At 44.1% G+C, this 25,521-nt stretch overlaps 2 protein-coding genes across 4 annotated transcripts in view; one reads left to right on the plus strand and one right to left on the minus strand.

The window, feature by feature from the left end:
• Positions 1 to 4: 4 nt before the first annotated feature.
• On the minus strand, positions 5 to 10,305 carry LOC133149615 (structural maintenance of chromosomes protein 4-like). The gene is made up of 15 exons (XM_061271894.1): positions 10,108 to 10,305; positions 8,839 to 9,047; positions 8,011 to 8,201; positions 7,273 to 7,464; positions 6,199 to 6,375; positions 4,411 to 4,575; positions 3,478 to 3,605; positions 3,185 to 3,325; positions 2,789 to 2,939; positions 1,563 to 1,727; positions 1,212 to 1,445; positions 947 to 1,132; positions 472 to 633; positions 187 to 412; positions 5 to 108 (listed from the first exon to the last, which is right to left on the minus strand). The coding sequence occupies exons 2-15, from the start codon at positions 9,005 to 9,007 to the stop codon at positions 5 to 7; spliced, it is 2,391 nt and encodes a 796-aa protein (XP_061127878.1). The 5' UTR covers positions 9,008 to 9,047; positions 10,108 to 10,305.
• LOC133149616 (intraflagellar transport protein 80 homolog) overlaps positions 4,469 to 25,521 on the plus strand; it is a 27,444-nt gene continuing 6,391 nt past the window's right edge. For 2 of the 3 annotated variants that reach the window (XR_009713527.1, XM_061271895.1), the window contains exons 1-8: positions 10,716 to 10,988; positions 11,172 to 11,238; positions 11,348 to 11,571; positions 12,525 to 12,635; positions 12,758 to 12,826; positions 13,922 to 14,031; positions 14,366 to 14,455; positions 14,534 to 14,671. Coding sequence is in view for 2 of the 3 variants with exons in the window: in XM_061271895.1 (XP_061127879.1) it covers positions 11,204 to 11,238; positions 11,348 to 11,571; positions 12,525 to 12,635; positions 12,758 to 12,826; positions 13,922 to 14,031; positions 14,366 to 14,455; positions 14,534 to 14,671 (777 nt within the window). In the remaining variant the exon portion in view is untranslated. Of the gene's footprint in view, positions 4,610 to 10,715; positions 10,989 to 11,171; positions 11,239 to 11,347; positions 11,572 to 12,524; positions 12,636 to 12,757; positions 12,827 to 13,921; positions 14,032 to 14,365; positions 14,456 to 14,533; positions 14,672 to 25,521 lie in introns of those variants that run through there. The other variant, XM_061271896.1, reaches the window with a different exon arrangement.

The following is a 25,521-nucleotide window of genomic DNA, read 5'->3' on the forward strand; positions in this document are numbered from 1 at the left end:
TGTGTCACGGCTTTTGGTACTTTGCGCATACCTCCACCTGGGAGACTTCAGTGTTGAGAGAGGAGCCCATCCTGCCCTTCATGACTCTGCCTCCTCCAGTCATTGTTCCTGTAGGGAAACAGAAAGAAGGACGCCATCAGGAACATGGCCAGTAGGAGATTGAGAGCGAAAGAGCAGGCCACCCACCGGCCATCTCGATGATCTGGCCCTTGAGGGTGACCACTCTCCAGCGTTTGTCTTTCGTGAAGGCCATCCTCGTGGCCTGCTCCATGTCCTGGGCCACCAGGGTGTCCCTCAGGGCGAAATAAAAGGCCGGGCGCACGCTGGGGTCATTCACTCTCACCACGTCAAAGAGACGTGGGCAACCCTCCGGGGTATGGATCTTGCCCATGTTATTTTCCCACACTTTCATCTGAGGGGACAAACGAGGTCAGAACGAGGAGCCGCGGTTGAGCGCTCGAGCGCACGTACCTTGTCGAGACCAATGAAGGTGGCCACGCCGATGTTCTGCTCTTTGAGAAAGGTGACGCATTTCTGAGCCGTGTCGATGGTGTCCACCAAAATGTGATCCAGAGCCCCGCAACTGGAGGAGATGGCCACGTCGTACTTTGCGTCGATGGCTCCCAGGTCTCCCTGCGTATATCAATGAGCAACTTAAAAACAAATGTGGGACAGGCTACAGCTCACCCGAATGACGACAAGCGCTATAGGAAAAACAAAATTTTTTGTCTGCATCTGTGGGATTTTTACGACCTTTGAATAGAGGCTTCAAGGATTACATGTCATTTTCAAGGATAATGAGGGCCTTCATTTTGAAACATCTCATTTAAGACTTTTTAAGGGTCCGCAGACACCCTGTAAATGCTGAAACAATGTGTCTTTGTGGAGGCCACTCCAAGTGGCTATATATCAAATCCTGAAAGGACAAAAAAAAGGGACTCCTTACCAGCCTTCCGAGGATACCGGGAATGCTGCCACTCCTCTTCTGCTGCATGAGAGCGTCCAGGACCTTCCCTCGACTGCGATTGGAGGACAGAGAGCTCTTGGCCTCGTCCACCTTCTGCCTCATTTCCCTCACAACCTGATGGGTTTCGTGATCCATCTTGGTCACCCGCTCCAGCTCTCCCTCATCCTGGAGAGGAAAACAGCCACTCCGTAACGACTTTCGGTCCCAACGTAGAGTAAAGCGACGCTTGTGACGTTTAGTTCACCTTCTTGAGTTCTTTCTCCCGCTGCGGTATGTTGACTTCCAGTTCCTTAATGGCGGCGCGGCGCTCCCGTAGCGTGTCCGTGGTGGTCTGGAGAGTCTGCTTGGCGGAGTTGAGCTGCGTCACGGCAGTGTTGTGGCGGCTCAGGTAGATGTCGAGCTCCGACTGCCCCAGGTCCATGCGAGAGCGCGTCTCGTTCACACCTTTGCTCAGCTCCATCAGCTCTTTCTCTTTGGTCTGACAAGAGCAAGAACGGCATAGGATTGATCTTTTTTTTTTTTTAATGTATATGATCTCTTTATATCACAAATTTAAACCCATGGCATGTGGGTCTGGAATTGGGTCCATCCATACCTCTTTGTCCTGCTGCAAGCCGCTCGTCTCTTCTTTTAGACTCTCCATCACCTCATTGAGTTTCTCCTCCTCTTTCCCCTTCTGCTTCTCCAGCTCTTCCTTGCGAGCGGTCGCCTCCGCGATGGCCTTTTCGCTATTGGCGGGTACGCCGCGCACCTCTTCCAGCTAAAAAAAAAAAAAAGTGGCCAAAGGCAACAAAAATTCAACTTCTCTGTAGCTGTTAAGACGGCACGAGCCCCGGTCGCGAGCGCCACAGCGGCGGGTGAAATGTGAACGTGGCTGTCGGGAGTGTAACACAAGCCAGCCCATAGTTGACACTGCTCCCCTGAGGGGGTCTGCCTGCCTGCACCCCTCAAATCAACACATCTCCACGATAAATGCACGACATATTCCGGATGTAAACAATATGACACTAATCTGAACTGCGTGGTAGTCAGTGTTCAAGTGTGTGTGTGTGTGTGTGTGTGTGTGTGTGTTGCTCCATGACACCGTGGACATGAATCCACTTGTCTGGCACTTCACAGCCCCCTAGTGGATACTTTGGGTGAGCGACTTCTTGCTGCTTTTAAAATGTGATTTACAGCGTGAAACGTTTTTATGTTGTTTGTACAAGAACTCCACAGTTTAAGGAAAAAATATGACGAATTAAAGCAGGCTCTCAGCATATAGATGTTACATTTTTATGGAGCGGGGATGTTTAACAGGAACCCATGTAGCAATTAGTTTACACTGAGGGCCCTTTTTTTTTTATTATATTATTGTACATGAAGCATGTTTTTGCATTTTTCACAGAATGAACCTATTTTCTTTTTAACGACGGGGAAATCGAAGCTAAACAAAACTCACTCTGAATTGATCAAATCATTAATTTTCTGAAAAGAAAAAAAAAGTGGGTTTTAAAGAGGGTACTAAGACATACAATTATAGTTCATTATGTATTTTTCTTCTTAGTCACGTGCGTTTAATTTCAGAATATTACAATGATTACAATAATTTGTGTTCCCGTAAGCAGGAAATTGTCAGGGTGCCCTTACCGCTTGCTGGGCTGAGGACAAAAAAAAAAAAAAAAAACACCGTACCGCTGCTTGACTCATGGTGTAAATCTGGTTCTTTTGTTGGATTTCTCCGGTAAACACAAAAGTTGCTCACTTGCGGTGGGTGATATCATTCCAGCCCCCCACGAATCACACTAGAGCTGAATGAAATTTTCAAAAAGGTGTACACACCTTTTCTTTATCCTTCTCCAGCTGCTTCTGCAACTTGTTCTTCTTGCTTTTGGAGTGTTTGATCTTCTCGCGCACTTCGACATCCTGCAAGTCCAGCTGGGTGAACGTCTCCTTCTGGGTCTCAATGTACTTGTTGATCTTGTTCTGTTTCCTGGTAGAGGAACATTGTTTGAACTGGGCAAAAATACCAGTATTCCCCCCCCCCCTCCAAATACAATTTTAAAAGGAAATAGCAGCTCTAGTAAATAGTGGTAACTCCATATGAATATTTCCAGATTTTATAAGATCATTTCTTAGTAGATAAAATTCTACAGACGTGGAACCACAAGTTTCACCCTCGAAGAAGCAAAAACAGACTTTGATGAAAGAGCAACAAAGACACAGAAAGGGTCTTACTTCTCCGCGTTTTTCAGCTCTTGATTCATTTTCTCCATCTCTTGCGATATCTTGGCAGTTTTTTCTGTCAGTTCCTTGTTGTCCTCCAAGATCTTCTGCTTTTCCTGCTCTTTGGCTACCACATGCTTTTGGAGATCATGACTAATGAACAGGAACAGATAGCAGGATGATAAAAAATAAAAAATAAAAAAAAATCAACAATTACATTCTTCCATTTTGTTTTTCCTGGCTCATATGTTCATTTTTTTTAACTTTGCACAGAACACAAACACCATAAACGCTGGCGTACTTACACATTATATTGATAAAGGCGACTCTTGAGTTTGAAGATGTCATTTTCCAAAGTGAGAAACTCCACAGCTTTGTTCCTTTCTCCTTCCAGAGCATTTTTCTCCTTCTCCACCAGCTTGACTCGGTTGAGCTAGGGGCGGTGAACGAGAATATCAAGCCACGGATCACGTGCATTGGCCTTAGCCGGCATATTTACAAAATAACACAGCGGAACTGGAAGGGGTTAACACGATCCGTTGCGTGTGATTGTGTTCGAGAGTCAACATTTTCCTTGCCGCAGGAAACGTAGCATGAACTAAATCAGACTCACAGTGCCACCTTAAATTGTGCAAACATTTTCAAAGTCAACTTTGAACTCTCCTACTAGTATAAAAAGGTATATAAAAAAGTTCAAGTCAAACTATTCACTCTTGACACATAAAGAAGGTGCTGGCAGAGTGATTGTGTCACCTAGTGGCTTTATGTGCTGCAGGGATTGCTGGAATTTATAAGAGTTGATTGGGGAAATATTTTTTAGGTTGATGCTACAGATATTTAATTTATTGCATTGTCATCATGTGTACTGAACATCTTTACATGTCACAGTAAGTTGCATTTCTGGTTCTATGGTTATCATTACACCTGTGCTTTTTCCCCCCTGTAGTGGCACAATTTTATTCTGATCTTTTTTTTGTGTGTGTGTGTTTTTATTTTCCACCCAGATCCAAACGGTTTAAATTTTGAAGGTATTTAACTTTGGAGGTTTTGCTGTATTGTACATGTCTGATAATTTTGGCACTGCAGTAACTGGTGAAGTGAAAAAATAATAAAATAAAATATCACCGCTTGTCTTCTCTGTCAAGACTTCACATAAAACACACACACAGGATCACACATTCATCTCAAAGTCAAAGCAGAAAATGCTGGGACAGAACGAATGAATGAGGATAAATGACCTTCTCTCCTCTCTGTTCATTAAGCAGTTCAATTCTGCGGGCCAGCGTTTGGATGGGCTCCTTGAGGCGACACGAGCCGATAATGTCCTCCAGGTACTCCAGCATTCCCTCGTCATGCTCCGTCTGACCTTTGGGCTTCATCATGGCAATTTGCTCCACCTCACCCTGAGCCCCAGGCAAAGAAAACACATCTGAGAAGGTGAGTCCAGGCAAAATGATCACTTATACAATTAAATTAAATACTAGAAAATAGGATTATTGTCTAAAGCAATTTAATATTATTTTATCACGTATAAAATGCTTACTTATACACTTATGCACTGGGAGCAAAATGTATTTTCCCCTGTCTAGTGATGCTAAGAACAATTTATTGCAATACACTTGGCTGAAAGAAAAAAAAAAACGGAAATACGATTATAATTAATATTTTTTGTTCCAAGTAAAAAAAATGGAAAAATCATATAAACAACATGTCCAATGTGAAACAAAGGTCCTATCAAATCTTGTGTAAATTAATTCTAGCTTCTTCAAGCTCCCGGAACCGTGTCAGGGACATTTTTCTCGAGTCTAAGATGTCTGATTACATGTTAAAACGTATTCATTTGATGAAAGACAGCCTTGAGTAAGATCATTTTCAAGCTAAACACAAATTCAGTCTAGATGATGTAAAAAACCTAATGGCTGGCTCTTTCTGTGTGTCTAAAGAGTTGAGAGTTTGTCTCAGCTCACATGTAACTTTTAAAGGATAAAAATAAATAAATAAAAACAGGCCAGCAGAAGCGAAAAATCCCGCATGTCATTCTGCTCTGACCAGTGCACTAAATAGACAGCTTCCCCTTAGCCAGAGGCCTGGAAAAGTGACCTTGGAGAACAAGCCTAATCCTCTTCCCATAGCCATGCAGCCATGTTACAGGCAGAGCTGAAAATCTAACATTCAAGGACAGCAAGAGTCATCAGGAATACACACACACGCACGCACACACAAGGGGGAAGTGAGACACTTGTAAGCAACCAGCAAACCACAAAGGCACACCAAAGGATAAAAAAAAATAAAAGGGAAATATTCACCAGAAGCTAGTGCAGCGTGTAAAACAGTTAGAATTCCAGAGACAGCACATTGAAATCGGCCATTTGGTGTCCCTCTGACACGAAGCATCACCCGGTGAGCCTCGAGTTAATCAGTAATAATGCTCGGCACACACGTGGAACACAATCACAGCAGCGCAAGTGTGACCGTTTGACATATTTTTAAAAAATGAAATAAATAAATCTGGTATTAAAAAAGGAAAAAAAAAAAAAGCCAGGGCATACTGTCCATAGATAGGAAAATCAATTGTTGATGGCAGACGTTTGTTCCAGCCACACTGAAGCAGCACTGCTAATACTGGGGCTCATCTATCACGCCAATATTTACGTGCTGCTAAAGCATGACAGGTACAGGATGAGAAATGTCACCGCCCCCCTTTTGATTCACCTAAACTCCTTCCACAGAAATAAATAAATAAAACCCTCCTATTTATTTCAAATTGCATTTCCTTAAAATTCTAAAGCAGCAAATAATGGTTCGCACTTTCTGCACAATGTATCAAACCATGATGCGCTGCTAGAGCATTCTAAGGCCTTCTTTGTGATAGCAACAGGTCCAGTCCACAGACAAAAGCAGCAGTCAAACATTTAACTGTACAAGCAGGAAGTCCCGCACAGAGTGTAATGTCACAGGCTAGCCAGGATTAGAAAAAAAAATAAAATAAAATCCGGTTTACTAAAAGGGAAGAAATGCCAGGTTACCTGTAGGATGAGAAATCTATTATGGTCCAAGTCGATGCCGTGGCTTCGTAGCAAAGCGCCCACTTCTCTGAACATAGCTTTTTTGCCATTGATATAGTAGGCAGAAGAATTGTCCTTGCTGGCACTCCTGGAAACATAGAACTTGCTGTTGGGCATGACTTCGTAGTCATCTCCTTCCTGACTCAGAGAGGGGAAGGGAGGGGGGGGAGGGGGGGCAGAAGACACACAGCAGTTTAGGGCACGACAGCTCAGCACATCAAAATCTTGGGTGAGTGGAAAATAAAAAAAAAATAAAAAAAAAATATTAGCATAGATTCACTTACACAAAAGACAACTGACAAAAGTTGCATGCACAATGCTCACACCAGAGCAAATACAGATAGACTCAAGTGGAATTCATTTCAAATCATCACTGCAATATATACATCTAGAACAATACAAAAACGGTTGTAATAATGATTTTATTTTAATCTAACTCAAAAACTTCACGTCGGAGCCCAGAGAGTTGAGTTGTGCACACCAACATTTAAAGAAAAAAAAAAAAAAACCTCAGAAAAAGCAAATGACCAGCATTAAACAACATTTCCTACATAGAAAATTATTATATTTCACTTTGTGTTGAGAAAACAAAACTGAGAAATTTGGCCTCAGCCAAAATTTACACTCCTCTGTCGGAGACTAAATATTACACCAGCTATAAGCTAATTCTTGGCCTTACTGTCCATGTTTGAAATCTTGTGAAATGTAATGACTTTTTAATTGAAAAAAGGTTGTATTTGCCAACGCTAACAATTTAACAGCAGTTGAATTTCAGAAAAAAATAATAAAAAAAATAATAGGAAGGCTCCAGCACCGTATGAATGGTGTGTGTGACTGTGTGTGGGTGGTAAATGTCACTTCCCTGACTGATATGTGTCCAGGTTCAGTCATTTGTGTAAGAAATTGCTTTAAAACTCAAATAAAATACAAGCAGAATTTTTTTTAAACCAATTTATCCACTTTGGGCTCCAAATGATGGAAGGATAGTGAGTGTATTGTACCAGCAACATAAGGAATAATTGGATAGATTTATACCTTATCAATAATCTTTTGAAAATGCACCTCCACGGTACAACTTTGCACATCTTTGTGCTGATCAGAACTGTGGATAAGCACCGACAGCTTTTTCGATCGGATCTTTTGAGCTCTGTATCCAAACACAAATAGCATGGAGTCGATCACATTGGACTTGCCACTTCCATTCGGACCAATGATGCAGGAAAAGCGCTGCGGAACAGGAAAGGGTTAAAAATAAATGTAGAAAAAATAATCATATTAAATAGAAAGCACTGTAAATGTTTCAACTATTTTTTTTTTTACATTTGTACAGTCCACACCACATGATGACCCTGAGTGTGTATTGTGTGTGTTTTAGAGAGGAGTGTAGCTAGGATATTTTTATCCTTACATATATTTACAAAATCGTTCGAAATCATGGAAAAAAAAAAAACAATTTGTGAAAATCCACACATCCTTTAAGTCAGAATAACTTCAAAGATGCACGAACCAAATTACAAGGGCACATTCCCTACCATTCTCCCCAGTTTAATTTTTTTTTTTAAGAAATAACACAGCAAAAAAATGATGCAGAACATTCTATGTAACTTTTGAGTCTGCCATTACATGAACATTTGCATTACAAAAGAGATGCACCGTGCCCCCGAATGTCAACACAACGTTCAAAACAAAACAGCATGTGTCATGCAGGGCTGAATTAGACGTGTGCTTGTGTGTGTGTGTGTGCTTTGAAGGGGGGGGGGGGGGGGGTCGTACCTTGTGAAAGGGCCCCAGAATCTGCTCGCCTGCGTACGACTTGAAGTTGCGATTGACTAAATGCGTTATCATGAGGCGAGGAGCGCCTGGCTCATTGGTCATGGTTGGGGGCGGGGGTGGAGGGATGCTACCGAGAATCTCCTCCAAAGGGCGACTATCAACCGCCTCCGCCGCCTCCCCGACAGGCGGATCTGTGGCACAGTCAAAAAAAAAAAAAAAAAAGTACAACTTTTATTCCCCCCCCCTCTGCAACTGTGTGCGCGAGGGAGCGCTTTCAGGTGGGGGAGGGGTGGAGGAGCACCAAAAAACAAACAAGTTATACAGACTACAACGCTCCTCTCATTTTTTTTTTCTTCTTGTTCATGACAGAGTGGCTCAAAATCGGGAGGGGCGAGGGGGGGGCAAACTCTTGTTTTGTTTCCAACACAGCAAAGTCCCCCCCCCCCCCTCCTAAAAAAAAAAAAAACGACCTGCCCAAACTAGCTAAGAGTGTCGCATCCACAAACTACAATCACACATTAATGACAGAATAACAAACATACGCCCCTCGCGCTATCTACTACCAACACGTAAGAATAGGAATAAATGTACCAGTCAAGTTTGAACACTCGACGCCTCAAATGATTATACTAATATTGATTACCGGCGCACCAAAACGGACAAAATCAGCAATTCTATTAAGTAAAGTCGGGAGTAGGGGGAAAAAATAATAATGATGCTCCACTAATGGGCCACAAACGCAACGGAGTGAAGACAACTTGTTTTGGGATTGAGACACGCATACACACAAGGAGAAAAAAAAAAAAAAAGCAAGCCTTTGTTACTTGCCAGTTGTCGGCGTCGCTGCTGGTGCCTCCTGTCCCTGGCCATCGGAGCGGCTTCCTCGGGGGGTTACGTCCAGCTCGTCCTCGGAATCATCCCGAGGCTGCGACCCCTTTCCTCCTACTGACTTGGAGGCGGCGGCCGCAGTGGAGCTCTTTACACTTTTAGATGGCATGATTTGAAGTCTGAGGGAGGGGGGGTTTAGGAGGGGGTCACTGGTTTACAAGAAGAAAAAAAAAAAGGCAGAGGCATATCGGTGAGTGGGTTTGGAGCCTGTCAATCTTCCTGTTTTTTTTCTCTCTCCAAGTCTTGTGATGGCCAACATTCACTTTGGAACTTTTTTTCCAACCTGTTTGTAATGGGGTCAGTTTTAGTTCATAAATTCGCCAATGTAACAATTTTAATTCCTTGCTCCTGTGGTGTATCAATGAAAACGAGGTAATAGTCGAAGCGCATTTTCTTACGAAAATAGCAATATTACTGCAAGTATGTCCTAGCTGACGATTATTATTATTGTTTAAACTTTTTTTTTTATGCACGCTCAAACTGCCCCCCCCTCCAATTCACAAATTGGACGCCCCACTCACAAGTCTGTACAACCTCAAAAACGAATAATAAAGTTGCGATTATTTTAAAATTACGCAAACTGGTTAAAGAAGGAACCCCCAGTAACAGCGATGTGACCCCCCCCCCCCTCCCTACCCCCGGAAAATACAAACTAGTCGAGTGTTTGAGGATGCGTCTTTTTTTTTTTTTGCCACGTAACTATATTTTCACGTCGCTACATTTACTGTTTAGTGCCTCGGCGATTGTAAAACTAGCTACGCGGCAAACTTTGAGCCACTAAACGATTATTTAGAAGAATGGTGCGGTTGCAGTATTATCAGCCGCGATTTTGAAAATGCTTTTTTTGGTGTTATTTACAAGTCGCCTTAAAAAAAAAATCGATTTGTTTTTTTACAAACTAACTGACTCGAGGTATCGCGTATTCATAAGTAGCTACAAAGGCATTAACTGTATTGACATGAGCAAGCTGGAAACGGCCGTGTTGCTTTTAAGATGAGTTTCTAAACGTAAAAAAAAAAAAAACGCCTTGTGAGAGTTATAGCGTCGGGCTACAAAAGTCGTCTCGGTTAACATTACGCATTTGCGCATTTGATATTAGATTATAAACGTGTTGTCGGGTGGTTGAAAAATCCGATTTTGAATTGACGCATTTCAGCAAATAGACGGAACCCTGTGACGAAGTTATTTTTCGCGGGCTTCTTCGTGTACCTTCGGCAAAATCTTTGTCAAAGGTCGCTTCCCTGGTTCAAATGTTGCTTGGGAAAAATAGTGGCGGATGAAAAATGGGCGAAAAATAATCCATAAAATTCAAATCGGTAACATGTCGAGCGGCTCGTCGACTAGCAGAAGTCCAACTTGTAAATGGCGCCTAAACTGCGCTGTCGAACCACATGCGTTATAAACTGACGCAAGGCACCATGGACCGTTCAAAGGGCAAAGGAAAAAAATTCAAAAAAGGGGACGAAGCCAACTCTGCCTCGCACTCCCTCCGCAAACCAGAAGCGTTCGTCAACAAAGATCGAAACGCCCCGTCAGTTTAAAAACTACAACTGAATATTGTTGCCCATTTCTCTCCATTTTGTTGTCTTTTTTTAAATAACTTTTACTTCGTTTACGTTGTAAACATTCGCTTCGTTACGTGAGCAAAACATCAACATCAGTCATTTTGACATCCCATATTGTTAGATTTTGCTAATTTACGTGCGTTTTATCTTTTTGATCATAATTTGTATGCTTATATTTGAAATAAATACACGATCATGTGCCACTACAGTATCATGTATTTCGAAATATCCGTTGTCAAGGAAGTGACCGTGAACTCTCGCGAGATTTCACCCCGAGAAGCTGTGACCCAGTTTAATGGCCACCAGATACCTGCGATAGCAAACCGAGTCAGCCAACTCGACTACTTTACCGCAAAACTTGTTTTTCGTGGATTTCACGTGAGTCGGGGAAAGACTTCTGCCCCCGTTCACGTATTTTAATGATAGAACAATGGCCAATTTAAACGGAAGACCGAGCTAACGTTAGCATCACGTCACAGCCGAGACTCCGGCAACAACAGGATTCGATATTCGCAACAGAGTCAGGTAACGTAGCAACAACGCCGCTGTAGTTAGTTCACTGTCAACACCGCAAATTCACGGCAACAACTATCTCACCCTTTTCTCTACTCTATACATTTTCTTATGTTAAACTAATAATCGTGTGCTCGGTGTGATCCTGCCGTGACAGCTAACATGCTGTCACTAAATGTCTGCTTCCTTGTCTAGTTTCACAAGGAATAACGACACAAACATCTACAATGCGATTGAAAACATCTCTACTGAAGGAACCTAAACATATCCTTTTTTCCCCCCGATTGTGCTTTGCATTGATGCTGCTTAAGTATGGTTGCATTTGTTTGGGCCACGGATGTGATTTCAGCATTTCCCTTAATAGTAGCCTCACATAGAGAATTAGTGAGCTGCCTTGGCTGGGCCACAGCCGATGAGTTGTACTCCTGCAGTGAAGACCACCAGATCCTCAGGTGGAACCTTTTGACCAGCGAGACCAGTCTGGTGGTCAAATTGCCAGAGGACTTCTACCCCATTGACCTGCACTGGTTTCCGAAGACAGTTGGTGGCAAGAAGCAGACGTCGGCTGAGAGTTTTGTGCTAACCAGCACCGATGGCAAGTCTTGTATTCTCTAGCCATTTGTTTTTTTGCTGTATAGTGCTAGCTTTCAGATTCACAGATTTGCATGAGTCTATCCCAGCAAACTGGGTGATAGGAAGTGTGCAGCTTGTACTGGTTTCCAGTCGCAGTTTGATAGATGGGCAATTCCATCTCACATTGACACGCAAGGACAATTTAGAGAAAACCCACACAAGCAAGGAAAACTGAAGTGAAATTCAAACCCCGAGCGCCTCAATTGAGGATGACTTGCTAATATGGTTGTCCATGTCCTATGGTTTGTATTTTTGCTTTCAGTGCTAATTCTGTATTGACCCTTTCTGCAAAACGACTTAACAAGTGCTGCCTGTCTTCAGGCTGCATTAGAAACCAATGCACAGAATGTGGATGTACTATTATGTCAGGCAACATGTGGTCAGAATACTAATAACAGTGTAGGGTTGCATAAGCACACCTCCCAAACTGAGGCAGCAATTTTCTCTGGCAGACCAGTGAGTCATGAAAACTCAGCTTTTATTCACTGTTGCAGCTTTCATTTTGCTTGTTATATTGTCACTTTTATTTTGAAGATAGTTTAACCAATAAGTGATGAAAGTGTTGAAATATCAAATGGTGCTTTGCAGTTACTCTCAACTTAGCACATTTATCTTGATGTTTTGGAAAATGGTCATTCTTGTCCACAACGTCTTGGTAATAATCATTTAACTGCAAAGTTTTTATGTATTTATAAAGCATTGAAACTATACCACAATGCCTTTCCGAAACAATTAGCCATAGAAATTTCAGAAAAAAAAAAAAAAAAGTTTTGTTTTCATTTGAAGTAACATACGACACTGTTGCTTATGGAATTGCTAAAAAATGTACCTATTTAATTTCTTCCTGCATGCTATCTTGAGTAGAGATTGTGTGCACCCAACCTCAACAGAGACATTTCCCCGCTGTCTCTGCAGGAAAGTTCCACCTCGTTTCCAAGTCGGGACGCATTGAGAAGAGCATTGAGGCTCACAAAGGAGCTGTTCTCGCAGGCAGATGGAACCATGATGGAACTGCTCTCATCACAGGTACACCCAATTTCCTTTAAATATAACCAGCCTAATATAATGTCATGGTGGTGGTCAAATTGAAGACTAAAATATGCCATTCTTTTTTTTTTTTTTTCTGTCAATATCGACATCCATATTAGCTGGAGAAGATGGGCAGATCAAGAACTGGTCCAAAAGTGGCATGCTACGCTCAACACTAGCAAACCAAGGTGAGTTAGATAGTGAATGTCGATTTGAAGAATGAGCGACATATAGCGAGATAGAAGTAAAGTCACGTCCTGTGTTGAAATAGCTTCCAGTTCCTCCTCTTGCCTCACAACATGTGGAGTTAATGCTCCCTGAGCTTCAGTCTCATAAGATTGATCATAATGTCTCAAAACCTTCATTGGGATCTTTTTAAACGCCTCACCGAGAGACTGCCGATGAATGAAACGCATCTCAATCCAGTTTTCATTACACTCGGCTCACTTGTTTAACTGATCAATTGGGCTTCTGGGCTTATTAATTATTAACCGTTGGAGGCCTTTTTGGAAAATGGATGGCACACTCCCGTTAAATGGCCGGCGCTGTGGAAAAACATGGCAAAGGGGTAATGACAAATTCAGATCCACTATATATTGTGGAACGCCCCCCTCCTCCTGAAGGGGCTGTTTAAAGCATGAGCTGCTGGGTTGCGGGATGCCGAACAGACCCACAGATGTGTTAAACACCTGGATGGAGAAGCACCACTGCAGAGACGGGCCCTCGTCCACATGGCTCTTAGATCACTGCAGGTGTTGCTGCACTTCAGAGCCACAAAAGTTCACTCGCACACAAAAGTACAACACTGGTTTTCTTTTCTTTTGTTCTCCACTTAGACAACATTTAAAACAAGCAAGAAGGAGTAGCTTCTCTCAGCCTCTCCCCACTCTGGTTTCCGTCGTCGTTCGTTTGCGTTTGTGAGCAACCGCGCGCACCTGGAGCGGGGTTAAAATGTCAGCCCGCATTCTGCACGTGCGTATCCGCAACCTCGACTCGTAAAACCACACACTCGCGTCTATCCTGCGGAGGTTAGGCGGCTTTGCACAGCTGCCGTGACTTCTATCTGCCGAATGATGACGAGAACCCCCCCGAGGGACAGTGAGGTGTTCTGGTCGCTGCCGTGGCCAAAAGAGTTCAATTTTCCTTTTGTCAAATACGGGAAAAGACATGTATGCATCGCAGACTGTAAATTCATGTGCATTCACTCAGAAACAGCTGTCTGTTTGTCTTGGGTTGGAAATCTGCAAAAAAGTCTCTTTTTTTGGGGGGGGGTCTTCTTACAGGCTCTCCGGTGTATTCTGTGTCCTGGGGCCCGGATTCGGAGAGGATTCTCTATACATCAGGTCGACACCTGGTCATCAAACCTCTGCAACCCAGCGCGAAAGTCATCCAGGTATTTTCAAATAGCTGATCACAATGAAAAGAAATGTGCACATCATATAGCTCGGCATGAATTTTTTTTTGGGGCCGTAGCTCGAAATGACATAGACGGACGGCCATGAATATTTATGTTGCTTGCTTCCCCATGTGGCCCATTTAGTCTCGTATGGAATATAGCAGGTGTGTAGCCAGAGAAGAAATGTAACGGCGTGATAATGTCAATACCTGCTCACCGTTACACATCATAAAAAAAAAAAAAAAACCAGTGTGTCAAACATTCCGTGTTTGCGCTTTAACAGGCAATGTGATGACAGTAATGCTGAGTTGTGATCTCTGTCTCTCTCTAGTGGAAGGCGCACGACGGGGTCATTCTCAAAGTGGACTGGAACTCCGTCAATGACCTCATACTTTCGGGAGGAGAGGACTGTAAATACAAGGTCAGATTTTGTGCGCTTTTGTTTTTGTCTCTGCGCCAAAAAATAAGAAAAAAAAAATCCCTCTTGCCTCGTCAACAGGTGTGGGACAGCTTTGGCCGTGTGCTATACTTCTCGCTGTCACACGACTACCCGGTCACCTCCTTGTCCTGGGCTCCAGATGGAGAAGTGTTTGCCGTGGGCTCCTTCAACACTCTGCGACTATGCGACAAAACCGGGGTAAGCACGTCATTTATATCCTCTATCATTCAGAACATACTTTAATTGCCACCCTTGGTGTGACTGTCAACTCCGTAGTGGTGCAGTCTCACTTACACGCACGCGCAAAAGCGGAGTTTCACTTTTTCGGGAGATAATTCTTGAAAACGCATGCAAAGTCTGAGAACCATATATAAGCAAATTCAGAGTGCCTCGTTGTCGGCCGCGAGTGTGCCCTCGTAACTCCAGATGAAGCAACATTGTGGGGAAACGGGACGGATAATTGTTTTGTTCTCGTCAAACATCTGGCCAGGAACTGTGTAGGTCGCGTGAGTCATGTCTCGTGTTGCTGTTCTTTGAGTTTACATGTAGATGTCAAGGACTGTGCGCCGCGTCGAGCGTGCCGTAATGAAAGCAAAGAGCGTGTTTCGGTGTGCCGATCACACGGCATTTCATGCTCCATTTTGACTTAATTAGGATCAAATGGTAACTTTCCCTCCAATGTAAAAAAAAAAAGCTGGAGAACATCTGAGCCAACATATATATTCTTAAGAAGGCTACGGTGTTTCAGAGAGGTTATGATAATATCACTCATAGAATATAAATATCTGAAGGAGTCTGGGGGAAGTCTCTTATGGTTTTAAAGTTACATTTGAACGAGGGGGCATTACAGTAGGTTGTGGAAAAACTTCCAGATTGTTTCAGCAAACTTGATGAAATCGTTCAAATGAGGCCAGCTTGTATCAATTTCCTTTTTTGCTCCAGACCAAAATATAAAACGAGTGTACCATTAAAACTATAAACGGGGCAGCAGCGAATACAATTTATGTCGTTATTTTTTTTTTGCAACCATCCAAGTCACCTCACCCTTCCTTATTATGGCGTTGTTTATGCGGTCGATCGGTCCCGATTTTCAAACGACAGGGCCACCCGCCTTTCCTTTTGGTGCGCCTCGCCCGAGGCAGTCCCGCGGATGAAGACGAGGGAGGACGAGAGGAGGAGGATTATGCCTCTACCCTGCTTGAACTGGAGGAAGGGCACGCTTGCCTTCTCCTCCCTAACGCTCCTCCGAGACAGCGTGTACTGTAGCGTGGCGTGGGAGGCTTGCCGATAAAGGAGTGTGGAATTGAGGGGGGAAAAAAAAGTACTCACTCCATCTCAGTGTGAATTTAGTCGCAATAATTGCGGGTGTGAATTTAAACACAACTTGTCATTAGCAAAGACATTGTGTTTTTTTGTCTTTTTTTGAACTTACGAGCATGACTAATGGGAAAGAGTTTCATTCTGTATGTGATACAATGAAGCCTTGCACTTTGAATACGACTGCTGGCTCAGCAGGATTGGCGCTGCACGTTTAACCCCTTCACCTCCTGTCCGGCTCCACTCTTCTCTTAGCTTAAATGCTCCTGCTCTCCCCCCCCCCTTGTTATTATCACATCGGAGTAGCGTCCAGGGACCAAGTTTGCATTGAGCTAAAAGTACACCCGGTGCGCCCGGCCCATTTTGTTTTCCCAGAAAAATTGTTATCATTAAATGCACGATTGTTGTTATATATTCATTGCCTTAAGATTGAGTTTTTTTTTTTTTTTTTGTTCATGCGGAGTTTATTTCTCTTTAACAAGACACGATACAAAGGGGTCCACTGTCCCGTTTTTTTTTTTTTTTTTTTTTTACAAGATTGGGGGAGAAACAATAAGTCAGTGTCTGTGTGGCTCCCTTCGTATAAGCATGTGCCCGCATGCCTGGCTGCTGCATGCGTGCGTGCGTGCGTAGCCGCCGCTGCCGTGCAAATGTGCCTGCGAGACAGCGCTCTATTTACGAGGCGCTGCAGCTGGTGTCTAGCGTCTGGACCCTGTCACGATCTCTGACACTGCCACTGGCTAACAAGTAGGACTCATTGTGCCAGGCGATCTCCCACTTGCGCCCCTACCCCCAACCCATTCCCGATACTCTCTCCGCCCCTTTTCCCCTCTTCCCTCCACGACACTTTTTTTTTTCTCCTAACTCGACTGTACGACCATGCCATAAATGTAACTTCTGTTTACTTTAGCTATTTTATGATTCGTTTTCGCTGCGCAATTTTCAGCTTTTACAAGAGGACGGTTATCATGAGCGGGGATTTTCATTTTTTTTTTCCCCCCCAGAGGTGGCTGCAACTCGAAAGACGTTTCCAACATGAGAAACTCGATTCATACAAGTAAAGAAATTGTACTTTGCTGACAGAAAATGTCAGTTTCTGGCAACAAATCTGTCCAGTAAGTCGTTTCGCGGTCTGCTTATATGAAACTCCGTTTATGGCCTTCCCTAACCCCTAATTAACAAACAGAAAAAAAAAAAAGGTTTACCCGCTTTAAACACATTTAAGATCGTTAAAACATACTTAAACATTTCAAAGCCTACATTTGTAGATGTATTTGAACGGAAAAAAAAAAATCACAAGTATAAAGTACTTAGAACTATCCACACGCGTGTAACTTAGAAGGCGGCGGGGCCTATGAAGATTAGCTTGCGGTGGTCAGTAGCAACTTTTTGCGTTAACGTGCTCACTGCGTTCGACTCGCATCTACAACTGTCCTTCCCCACGTGTGGGGGGGACATCTCATTATTCAACCGATTCGATGAATCGTCACGGCCCTGAATCGGAAGCGTCTGAGTTCATAGCAGTGTGTTGATACGCACGGAGCCGTTCCCTCTACTCACCGCATTGTGGAAGGAAATAAAAACGAAAAAAACATGATTACCAATCCTAAACTGAGCCGCTTGGTGGAAACGTGACTTCACATGCTGACTCTCTCTGTTCCTCCGCCAGCATCGACTCGCTTTTTTTGGCCGTGTAGCCTCTCATCCTGTGTGACATGCTTTGCGTTCACCCCTGTCTTCTCCTCCAATAACTCTTCCATTAGGGGCGCTTATACCTGACCCGCTTTTTGGCGGTTTGATGCCAGCCGCCAACCCACATCTGGACACGGCCGACCGCTGGAAGGGAATAAAACGGCGCAGAGTGAGCCACCGTTGGTGGTGCATGAAACGCCAAAAGAAACCGCTGCAGATTTATTAGCCGGCGCGCATTTATCTGTTTTCATCACACGAGAAGGGGGGGGGGGGGGGGGGGGTTATTGTGGGAGGTGAGGAAGCGAAAAGAAACTCATAATAAGGGGTTGGAAAAACAGGGGGAGGGGGTCGACAAAGTGAAATAATTAGTACTGGTTGGATGAAAAGAAAAACGTCACGTGAAAGAAAAAGCGCCGTATGTTCGGGAGCGTGTGTAACTGAGAAGTAGACCGAGAGCGAGGGAGTGTGGTCAAACAAAGAGAATCCTGAGTCAGCAGCAGAGCAGCCCCCCCCCCCCCCCCCCCGCCCCCTCACTCCCCTCCAGGCTACAGTACAGGGCCACTCCTCTCTCTCCCTCTCTTTCCCTCCTTTTTTTGCTCAACCCAGCTCCCTCCCCTTACAAGTCTCTGCTCCTGCCTCCTATTTCTTGCTTTCTGCACTCCCCTTTCGCTGCTCCCTGGTAGGACGAGAGCAGAGCAGCACATTCTGATTTTCTCCGTCGCACATCTTGACCCAGCCGGCGAATGTTAACATTGTTTTCGGAGACTTCACTATCATCCGGACGAATTTTAAGATACTTTGAATCTTTTTTTTTTTTTTTTTTGCTGATAATAGAGCCCGATGCTTTGTGCAAGCATGTGAACAAAAAAAGTGTTTGCGTCTGTGCTCATAACGGGAGTTTTCATAAAATTGTTTTTTTTTTTGACACGGTATTACTTTGATACCTCTCTCGAGCTGTGCTAAAGGCCAGCCTTGTTAGAAACCAAAAGCAAGGGCATCATGAAAAAGACGTTAGGAGTTTTTTTTTTTTTTTTTTGGAGGGGGCTGTGCGATAGATCCTGTAAAGTTGGCCTATGCACCAAGGCTGGGTGTAACATAAAAGATGTCGGTTTCTCCTTCCCTCAAGTTTCTGTGTTGTTGCACCGCCGTTTCAAAGGCCCCAGCTCTCGGCCCCGCTGGCAAATTCATCATTCTTGGCCAAAAGCACAAGCGCCACTTGTTAAACAAACATGTCACACTCGCAGAAAAAGAGGCGATGAAAAGGTGTAAAGAGGGTGTCACTGGGTAACCAATGCGGCCGGAGAATAGGACTTTAGCAACTTGTGTATCTTTTCAAACCTTGCTGCCAACTTTGAGTTCATTAAGCGCTGTGTGTGTGTGTGAGAGTGTGTGTTTGTCCCACTTCTTGGCACACAAATAGACATTGACATTGTCTGCTGGTGGATGGAAAAAAATGTTCCTTTGCAAAGACAATGACACTCAAACCTCCATTAGGCCTGGATGTTAGCTGCCATGCACAGAAAGCATTTATCTTTTCTAATCAGAGCGCCATCTTTTGGTTTTGGTGGGTCACTGCCCCACTTAGCGCTTAGGGCAAGTGGATTCGAATAGTAAAACCACAGCATTAACATTTCACTCGATGCCTAACTTATTTCTAACAGCTATGATTGTTTTTTTTGTTTTTTTGTTTGGCTGTAAACTATTCTTCAGCATGGCTCCCGAGTTAGATAGTAAAAAGAGCAAGTGATTGTGCCAGTGAAGTTTTTGGAACGTAACGGTTGCCGACGAAAGAAAGAGAGACAGCTGCTGCGCACCACAGAGCGAGAGAGAGAGTGAGAGAGAGAGTGAAGTGAGGCACAAGAAAGGATGATACTCACTTGGCCGCGCCATTTAAAGTCACAGCACATGAAGGTGTATGTCTGTGTGAGATTTGGCTTCCATCAAGAGCTGTGACTAACGATTCTTTTTTTTTTTTTTTTTAAAGAATCGATTATCCTATCAATCATTCCACCGATTATTTGGCTAATGAACCTCCCCCATCACTCAGTTGACTTTGTGCACCCTCAATCTGAAATAGTGTCCATTTTTTTTTTGAATGAGATGGAAATCAAAAGGTGTTTAAAAATCCGATCAATCGACAAGAAAATTGGACAAATATTCAAATAATCGTCATTTGTTATTTATATTTCTTTTGGAGAGTTCTGTATTTTTTTAAATAACAAACGTTTTGGTGTTTCGCCATGTGAAGTGTTGGAACAGATTTGTACTTTTGCAGAGTTGATTTGACATACAAGCGCGGTCAGGAAACAAATTCAACTTGTAAGTCGAAGCATCCCTTTTGTCCCTACCGACTTACATCATTACCCGATCAAACGACGAGTACTTTATCCCATCTTGACGCTTTCTCGACACGGTGTCAAAGTTAGCTAAAGGGTCTAGTTAGTTTTTAACCCTTTGCGGCGTCCCGAACCATAACCAAATACCGAAAGTGTGTGCGTGTGTGTGTTTGCGAGAGATTGTAAGCACATGTGAGCATAGCTGGTGCTAATAGAATTCTGCTGTCCAGCTCACAGCTGTGTATTGCTGATGAGTCCCAGGAGGCCCCAGCATGTGTCTATGGTTACTATGTTGAGGCTTCAGCATGAAACCATGTGCAGATCATTACTCTCTCTCCCTCCCTCCCTCCTGCCCTCTCTCTTACTCACTCCCTTGTGCTTTCTCTCCTGCTCTATCTATTCTCTCCCTTGCATCCCCCCCCCCTTTTTCCTTGCTTTCCCAACTTGTGCCACTCTGCAGTCACAAGAGTCCGGCCTATCTGCCGGACATTTGTAGAACTACCCCCGCTTCGTCCTCCTCCCACTTTGAAGACGTCGCTTGGTTGCTGATGTGTGCCACTGAAGATGGCAAGTGTACTCGGTGTACTGAATACTGAGTACTTGAACAGATGTACTGTACTACCCCACGTGGCGTTATTTTCCTCCCCGACTCAAATTGAAAGTTTTTTTTGGGGGGGAGAACAGACGTTGACAGAGCAGGTCATCCTTTTTCGTTTAAAATTGCTTGCCTCAACTTTAATGGTAAAATCTCTTTTTTTTTTCTTGATTTGGTCTAGTAAATGATCTATATTGTCTCATACAAGCTTGCTAATGCTAAGTTGACTCCTTTGCGGTGTCCAATTGCCCTTTTTTTACTGAATGCTTACCAAATAAAATGAATACTCACGGTTCCCAATCCACACGTACGGGTCTCGGCAGTTGCGGACCTAGTCCATAACGATTCCTATCTTTGTAGCCAACCCCGTTTTGAGTTGAGGGGGTCACCGCAAGCTGCCCCCGTATTCCCCACCCGAAAGATCGGTGAAACCTTCTCCAAAGCCACCTCAAAACAAATTTTAAATCGTCCCAACTCCTCCTCACGCTCGCACCTTACACAATCAGTTCAGTAATAAAAATAAAGAAGCTCTGGTGTCAGCGTTTTCATACAACACCGTCTGTTGATGGCCAGATACTTGTGTATATATGTCTAGTGCAGGGGTGGGCAAACTTTTTGACTCGCGGGCCGAACTGGGTTCTAAATTTGGACCGGAGGGCCGGACAAGGAGCAGATGGACGTAGGCGTTGTGTGAAGTCATATAAGCGACCTGTAAAGGTCATTGCATAAAAGATCTTGGCCTTTAGTAGGTAGTAAAGCATGGATATTCCAAACAATTTTTTTGAAAACAAATGCATTTATTAACAGCATTAAAAAAATAAAATAATTCACTAAAAAACTGCTATCAGTGATTCTCATAAAATACGACACTGTTATTATGAATAACAATCTCCATCACTTCAGTGCCTGCAGGTCAGATTAATGAAAGATGTTTATCTTATGAGATCACATCAAACGGCAAACATTCTGACCAAATATATCATATTGAAGAATCGGTGAAAGCATACATCCAAATAAAGTAATCAAAACAGCAACACGGTGAGGGGTATCTGAAAATCAGAGCAGAGTTTTAACTCGCAAACACCTGGTAACAGAGGTGAGGAAACGGGAAACACTTGCTTAAAGTAAGCCTTAAGAACTTTACAGGTTAAGATTAGTCCCAAATAGGTGGTGCATCAATGTCCTTGAGCATCCTGCATTGTTTGAAAATGAGAATGGTCGCTAGTTTCAATCCCTGCTATGTGTACAAATCATATTCAAAATGCATTTTTTTACAATAAACTTGAGAGCCTCCCGTTCATTTTCAGTGGGAACAGTGTTGTTGGTGTCCCTTTTTTGCTAGTGCGTCATAGTCTGGAGTAAAATTTGTTGTGGCAATTCTTAGGCGAGATCCGAGGTGTTGGTCCGTTTACCTTGATCTGTGACGGGTTGATGTTGATGTGGCTGAACGTCACGTCGCGTACGTCGAGCCAAATTGGCCACTCTTTTTTAAACACTCGGCACTCACTTCTTTTTTTCGGGCCACTCATTTTAATGGAAGGATTCCAGGGGAAGGTTTGTGGGTGGCTTTAGCGCAAAACTGCATCTGAAAGCTCAGCGCGCGAATTATAAGAATGCTGTCGTCAAAGCCCACGCTCTAAATTCGGGACTGATACGAATAGAGCGAGAGTGCGCCAAGTCCGTACTACTGAATACGTACACGCACTTGTGAGTGTGCACCGAGCTTTCTGACACGGCTTCCGGTAGTAAATGCGCAGGCGAGCGCTTCGCCATCTACTGGGGAAACGCAGTCATTGCAGGCAAAATGACAAAAAAAAAAAGTTTAATAATACAATTTGTTCAGGGTTGGCGGGCCGGATTAAACGGTCCCGTGGGCCGGATGTGGCCCGCGGGCCGTAGTTTGCCCACCCCTGGTCTAGTGTCTATTATCCTCGCACATATGTGTTGTGTTTATTGTGTGCGAGGATTTACGCTCTGTACCTGCACTGCCAGGTCCTGTCCCGCGCACACAGCCCCGCAGGCAAACTCAAGCCAGCTGGCTTCGCTGAGCGTCGTCCAGCTGTTGCGATTTATGGAAGGCTGTTAACCCTCCACTAGTTTGGCTCCCAATCGCGCAATACTCGGCTAACAAGTAACGTAGCTCGTCTTAGCGTCGATGTGCGTGAGTGTTGTGAGGAAGTTGTGTTTTTACGTTGTTTTGGTATTTTAGAACCTTGCTAATTAAAATCTGGGGGGAAGAGGGGGTTATTCTGGGTAAAGCGGAAATCTATCCACGGATTTTAGCTTGGCCTTGTCATCGTTGTGCCCTTTTCAGCACTTTCTTAAATTCTCTTTGAATAATGCATGAATTTTTAGTGACACCCGAGAGCCGTGTTTCTGCAGAGTGTCATTCAAATGTTTGTCCTTGGGAGTTATTTATCGAGCAAAGATTGATAGACGGTTCAAAAGATGCAAAAACAATCCAAATAAAAACGCCCATAGCCTTGTTTACCAATGACTCCGGTCTAATAAAATGAATCAGGTCTGGCACTACTGGAGGCTAATTGCCTTGTCGTTATCATGTTACTACACTTAACGTTTCTTCGGGCCCGAGTATTCAAAGCGGGGTTTGAAGGGCCGAGCCATTAACGCTAATAGCAGTTGAAAGTATTTTCTTCAGAGTGACAGGAGTGCCAGAGATGAAGGGCAACGTGAGGATCAGAGGTGGGGAGGTCTCTTGACCCTTTGTCCGATTAGCATTTTGTTGTGCATCAGTGCACGGCGCAGCGCTGAGTGGTCGCCGACAGACATATTTAATGCTTAAGACATAATGGGCCTGAATCAGCAGATCGCTCCACTGGGAGCTATTAGTGAAGACATGTGCCATTAACCCCTTCCTGGCCTCCGTTCCAGACCGGTCCATCCCCACCCCCATTAGCATGAACCGTGCAAGCCGAAACTAAGAGCAACTCATTTAATTTTGTAGCAGAACTAAAAACACAAAAATATCTATGCTGATTTATTATTGCTAGTATTATTATATAGGGCTGTTTGAATATTATATAAACATTGTTGTTGCGTGATCAAATCCGTATGCAGGTGGATATCATAATTTTTCCCGCTTGGGGTCACCATCATCATGTTCGACTTTGTGTGTTTATGGCTTTAAAAGGCGGGGCCGAGTCCTGGTGAGTGACGTGGGTGTCTGCAAATGAGGCGGAGATTGTTGTGGAATTATTTGAATTGTAATATAGAAGTACAATTGATTCAATTCAAATATTTTTTTCCACATAATAACGGCATATGACAGTTATTAACTGGAAGCAAATATAAAAAAATAATAATTATAAACATGTCGGAGGTGACTGATCCTCTGTCAAATATGGGAAGATGCTCAAGTGGCATCACTGCATTATTTTCTGTAACACTCCCGCATCCCAGAGGATCATTTCTGCAGCTCAGCACTCCAGGCTTTCTCACCTACACGCAACTAACGTATGCGCGTCTAAGTCACATTAACACACATGCGTCAACACACACAGGATGTATGCGTGGGTGTTGTTTTTTTTTGTTGTTGTTTTTTTCCCCCTCTGCTCACTGGAGCGATGGTTTCAAGCGTAGGATTACCAGACGTCGTCTTCTGCCGCGACACAAACACTTGCACGTGTATGTTTGTCCGCATGCGATGCTGTATATACGTCGTCGACCTCTATGAGTTCATTGTGAGATTGAGGGATCCCCCCCCCCACTCCCACCCTGCTCTCTCCCCTCGGCTGGGCAACACGTCATGTCTGTCACCTTCCCTCTGGCCACAAAGCTGCCCATTATAGAAAGTCGAGGGGTTCGGTGACCAGCGAGACGACCCCCGCCCCCCCCCCCTCCCAACCCCACTTGTCCTCTTCTTTCTGTCCATTTGTCCACACTCCCCCCTATAGTTAAATCTAAAAACTTTCCTTTTCTTCACATACAGAGTCACGTATGCACATAAATATTGTCCGCACCTAAGACGACGCCCCCTCTTCTCTTTTTACACGCAGCGATGCGCCAGCAAACACTCAAATGCCGATTTGTTGGCCGACTCTTGGGGGAGTAAAACGGCTCAATGTGTTAAAAGCATTAGGTAAGCGTGAATCCAGCAGCACTCCTTTTTGGCAGGTATCACATGTCCTGCTTCATTACAATCTGGTGGACGCATCCAGCTGCATCCATCAAGACATCCCCCCCTTCCCCTTTCCCCCTCGGGTGCTTTAACACAGAGTGGGCCGTCTCAAGACGTTAGCTGCAGAATAAATGACGTCCATCATTATCGTCGAAGCCTCCCCGAACACGACTCGGCTCGTGTTGCGCATGTCAAAGAAAAATAGTCCCTGCCTGCAACGAGTGAGCCGGGACGCAATTAAAAGGCGATTCCGTTTAAGCGTAAACAAAGTGTCTCTTGTCCACATTGCAGCGTCGTTCTTATTTTTGCCGCCACTATTTTTGGCGTGGGAGGGAAGCCAGCTGAGGAACACGCAGAGCAGATCAAAGCAGCTAACCTGTAGCGACGTGCCGGAAATAAGGCCACACCTCGCATCAACACACTGAGGTTCTTTCTCTCCACTCTTGGCCCGCTGAGCTGCACTTGTCCGCCCACCGTTGCCAGGTTAGGCTAGTTGAAGGTTTCAAGGTTCCTGCTTGTGCGACAGGTGAGGCAACCCTGGCACAGCTCTCAGCTCCAAATAAAGGCTGATTGTAGTCATGGTTCATTTTCGCGATTTAAAGGATGTTAGTATTTCGGACATGTGACACCTATATGGAGCTACTCTTCCCTTAGGCTTCACCACTAAATCAATTCCTATTAAAAAAAAAAAAAGAGGTTTGTTAGTCAGACCCCCGTTGGTGCTTTTCTCCGTGCACCCTGCACACATGATAAATGAGGATAGCAGAGCGTATGTTTACGAGCCCAACTGCTGGACTTGGCAGGGCCGAGCGCTCCTTCAATGTCTCGCAGTTCATCACGGCTCGCTGATTGACTGGCTGGGACTCGTTTCCAGCAGCGTTTACATTATGCGCACGGGGTATCTGCTCTCACTCCACCGCTCACCTCCTCCATAAACCTCCATTTGCTTCCAAGCGCTCCCAAAAGAAAT

This window comes from Syngnathus typhle, unplaced genomic scaffold, assembly GCF_033458585.1.
Source record: "Syngnathus typhle isolate RoL2023-S1 ecotype Sweden unplaced genomic scaffold, RoL_Styp_1.0 HiC_scaffold_396, whole genome shotgun sequence".
NCBI classification, from domain to species: Eukaryota; Metazoa; Chordata; class Actinopteri; order Syngnathiformes; family Syngnathidae; genus Syngnathus; species Syngnathus typhle.

Bases quoted from the DNA above. Each gene is read 5' to 3' on its own strand.
- LOC133149615 (XM_061271894.1), bottom strand. From the start codon at position 9,007: ATGCCATCTAAAAGTGTAAAGAGCTCCACTGCGGCCGCCGCCTCCAAG. The intron at 6,376-7,272 runs GTATAAATCTAT...TCTCTGAGTCAG, and splicing joins TTCAAAAGATTATTGATAAG to GAAGGAGATGACTACGAAGT. The intron at 4,576-6,198 runs GTAACCTGGCAT...CCTGGGGCTCAG, and splicing joins ATAGATTTCTCATCCTACAG to GGTGAGGTGGAGCAAATTGC.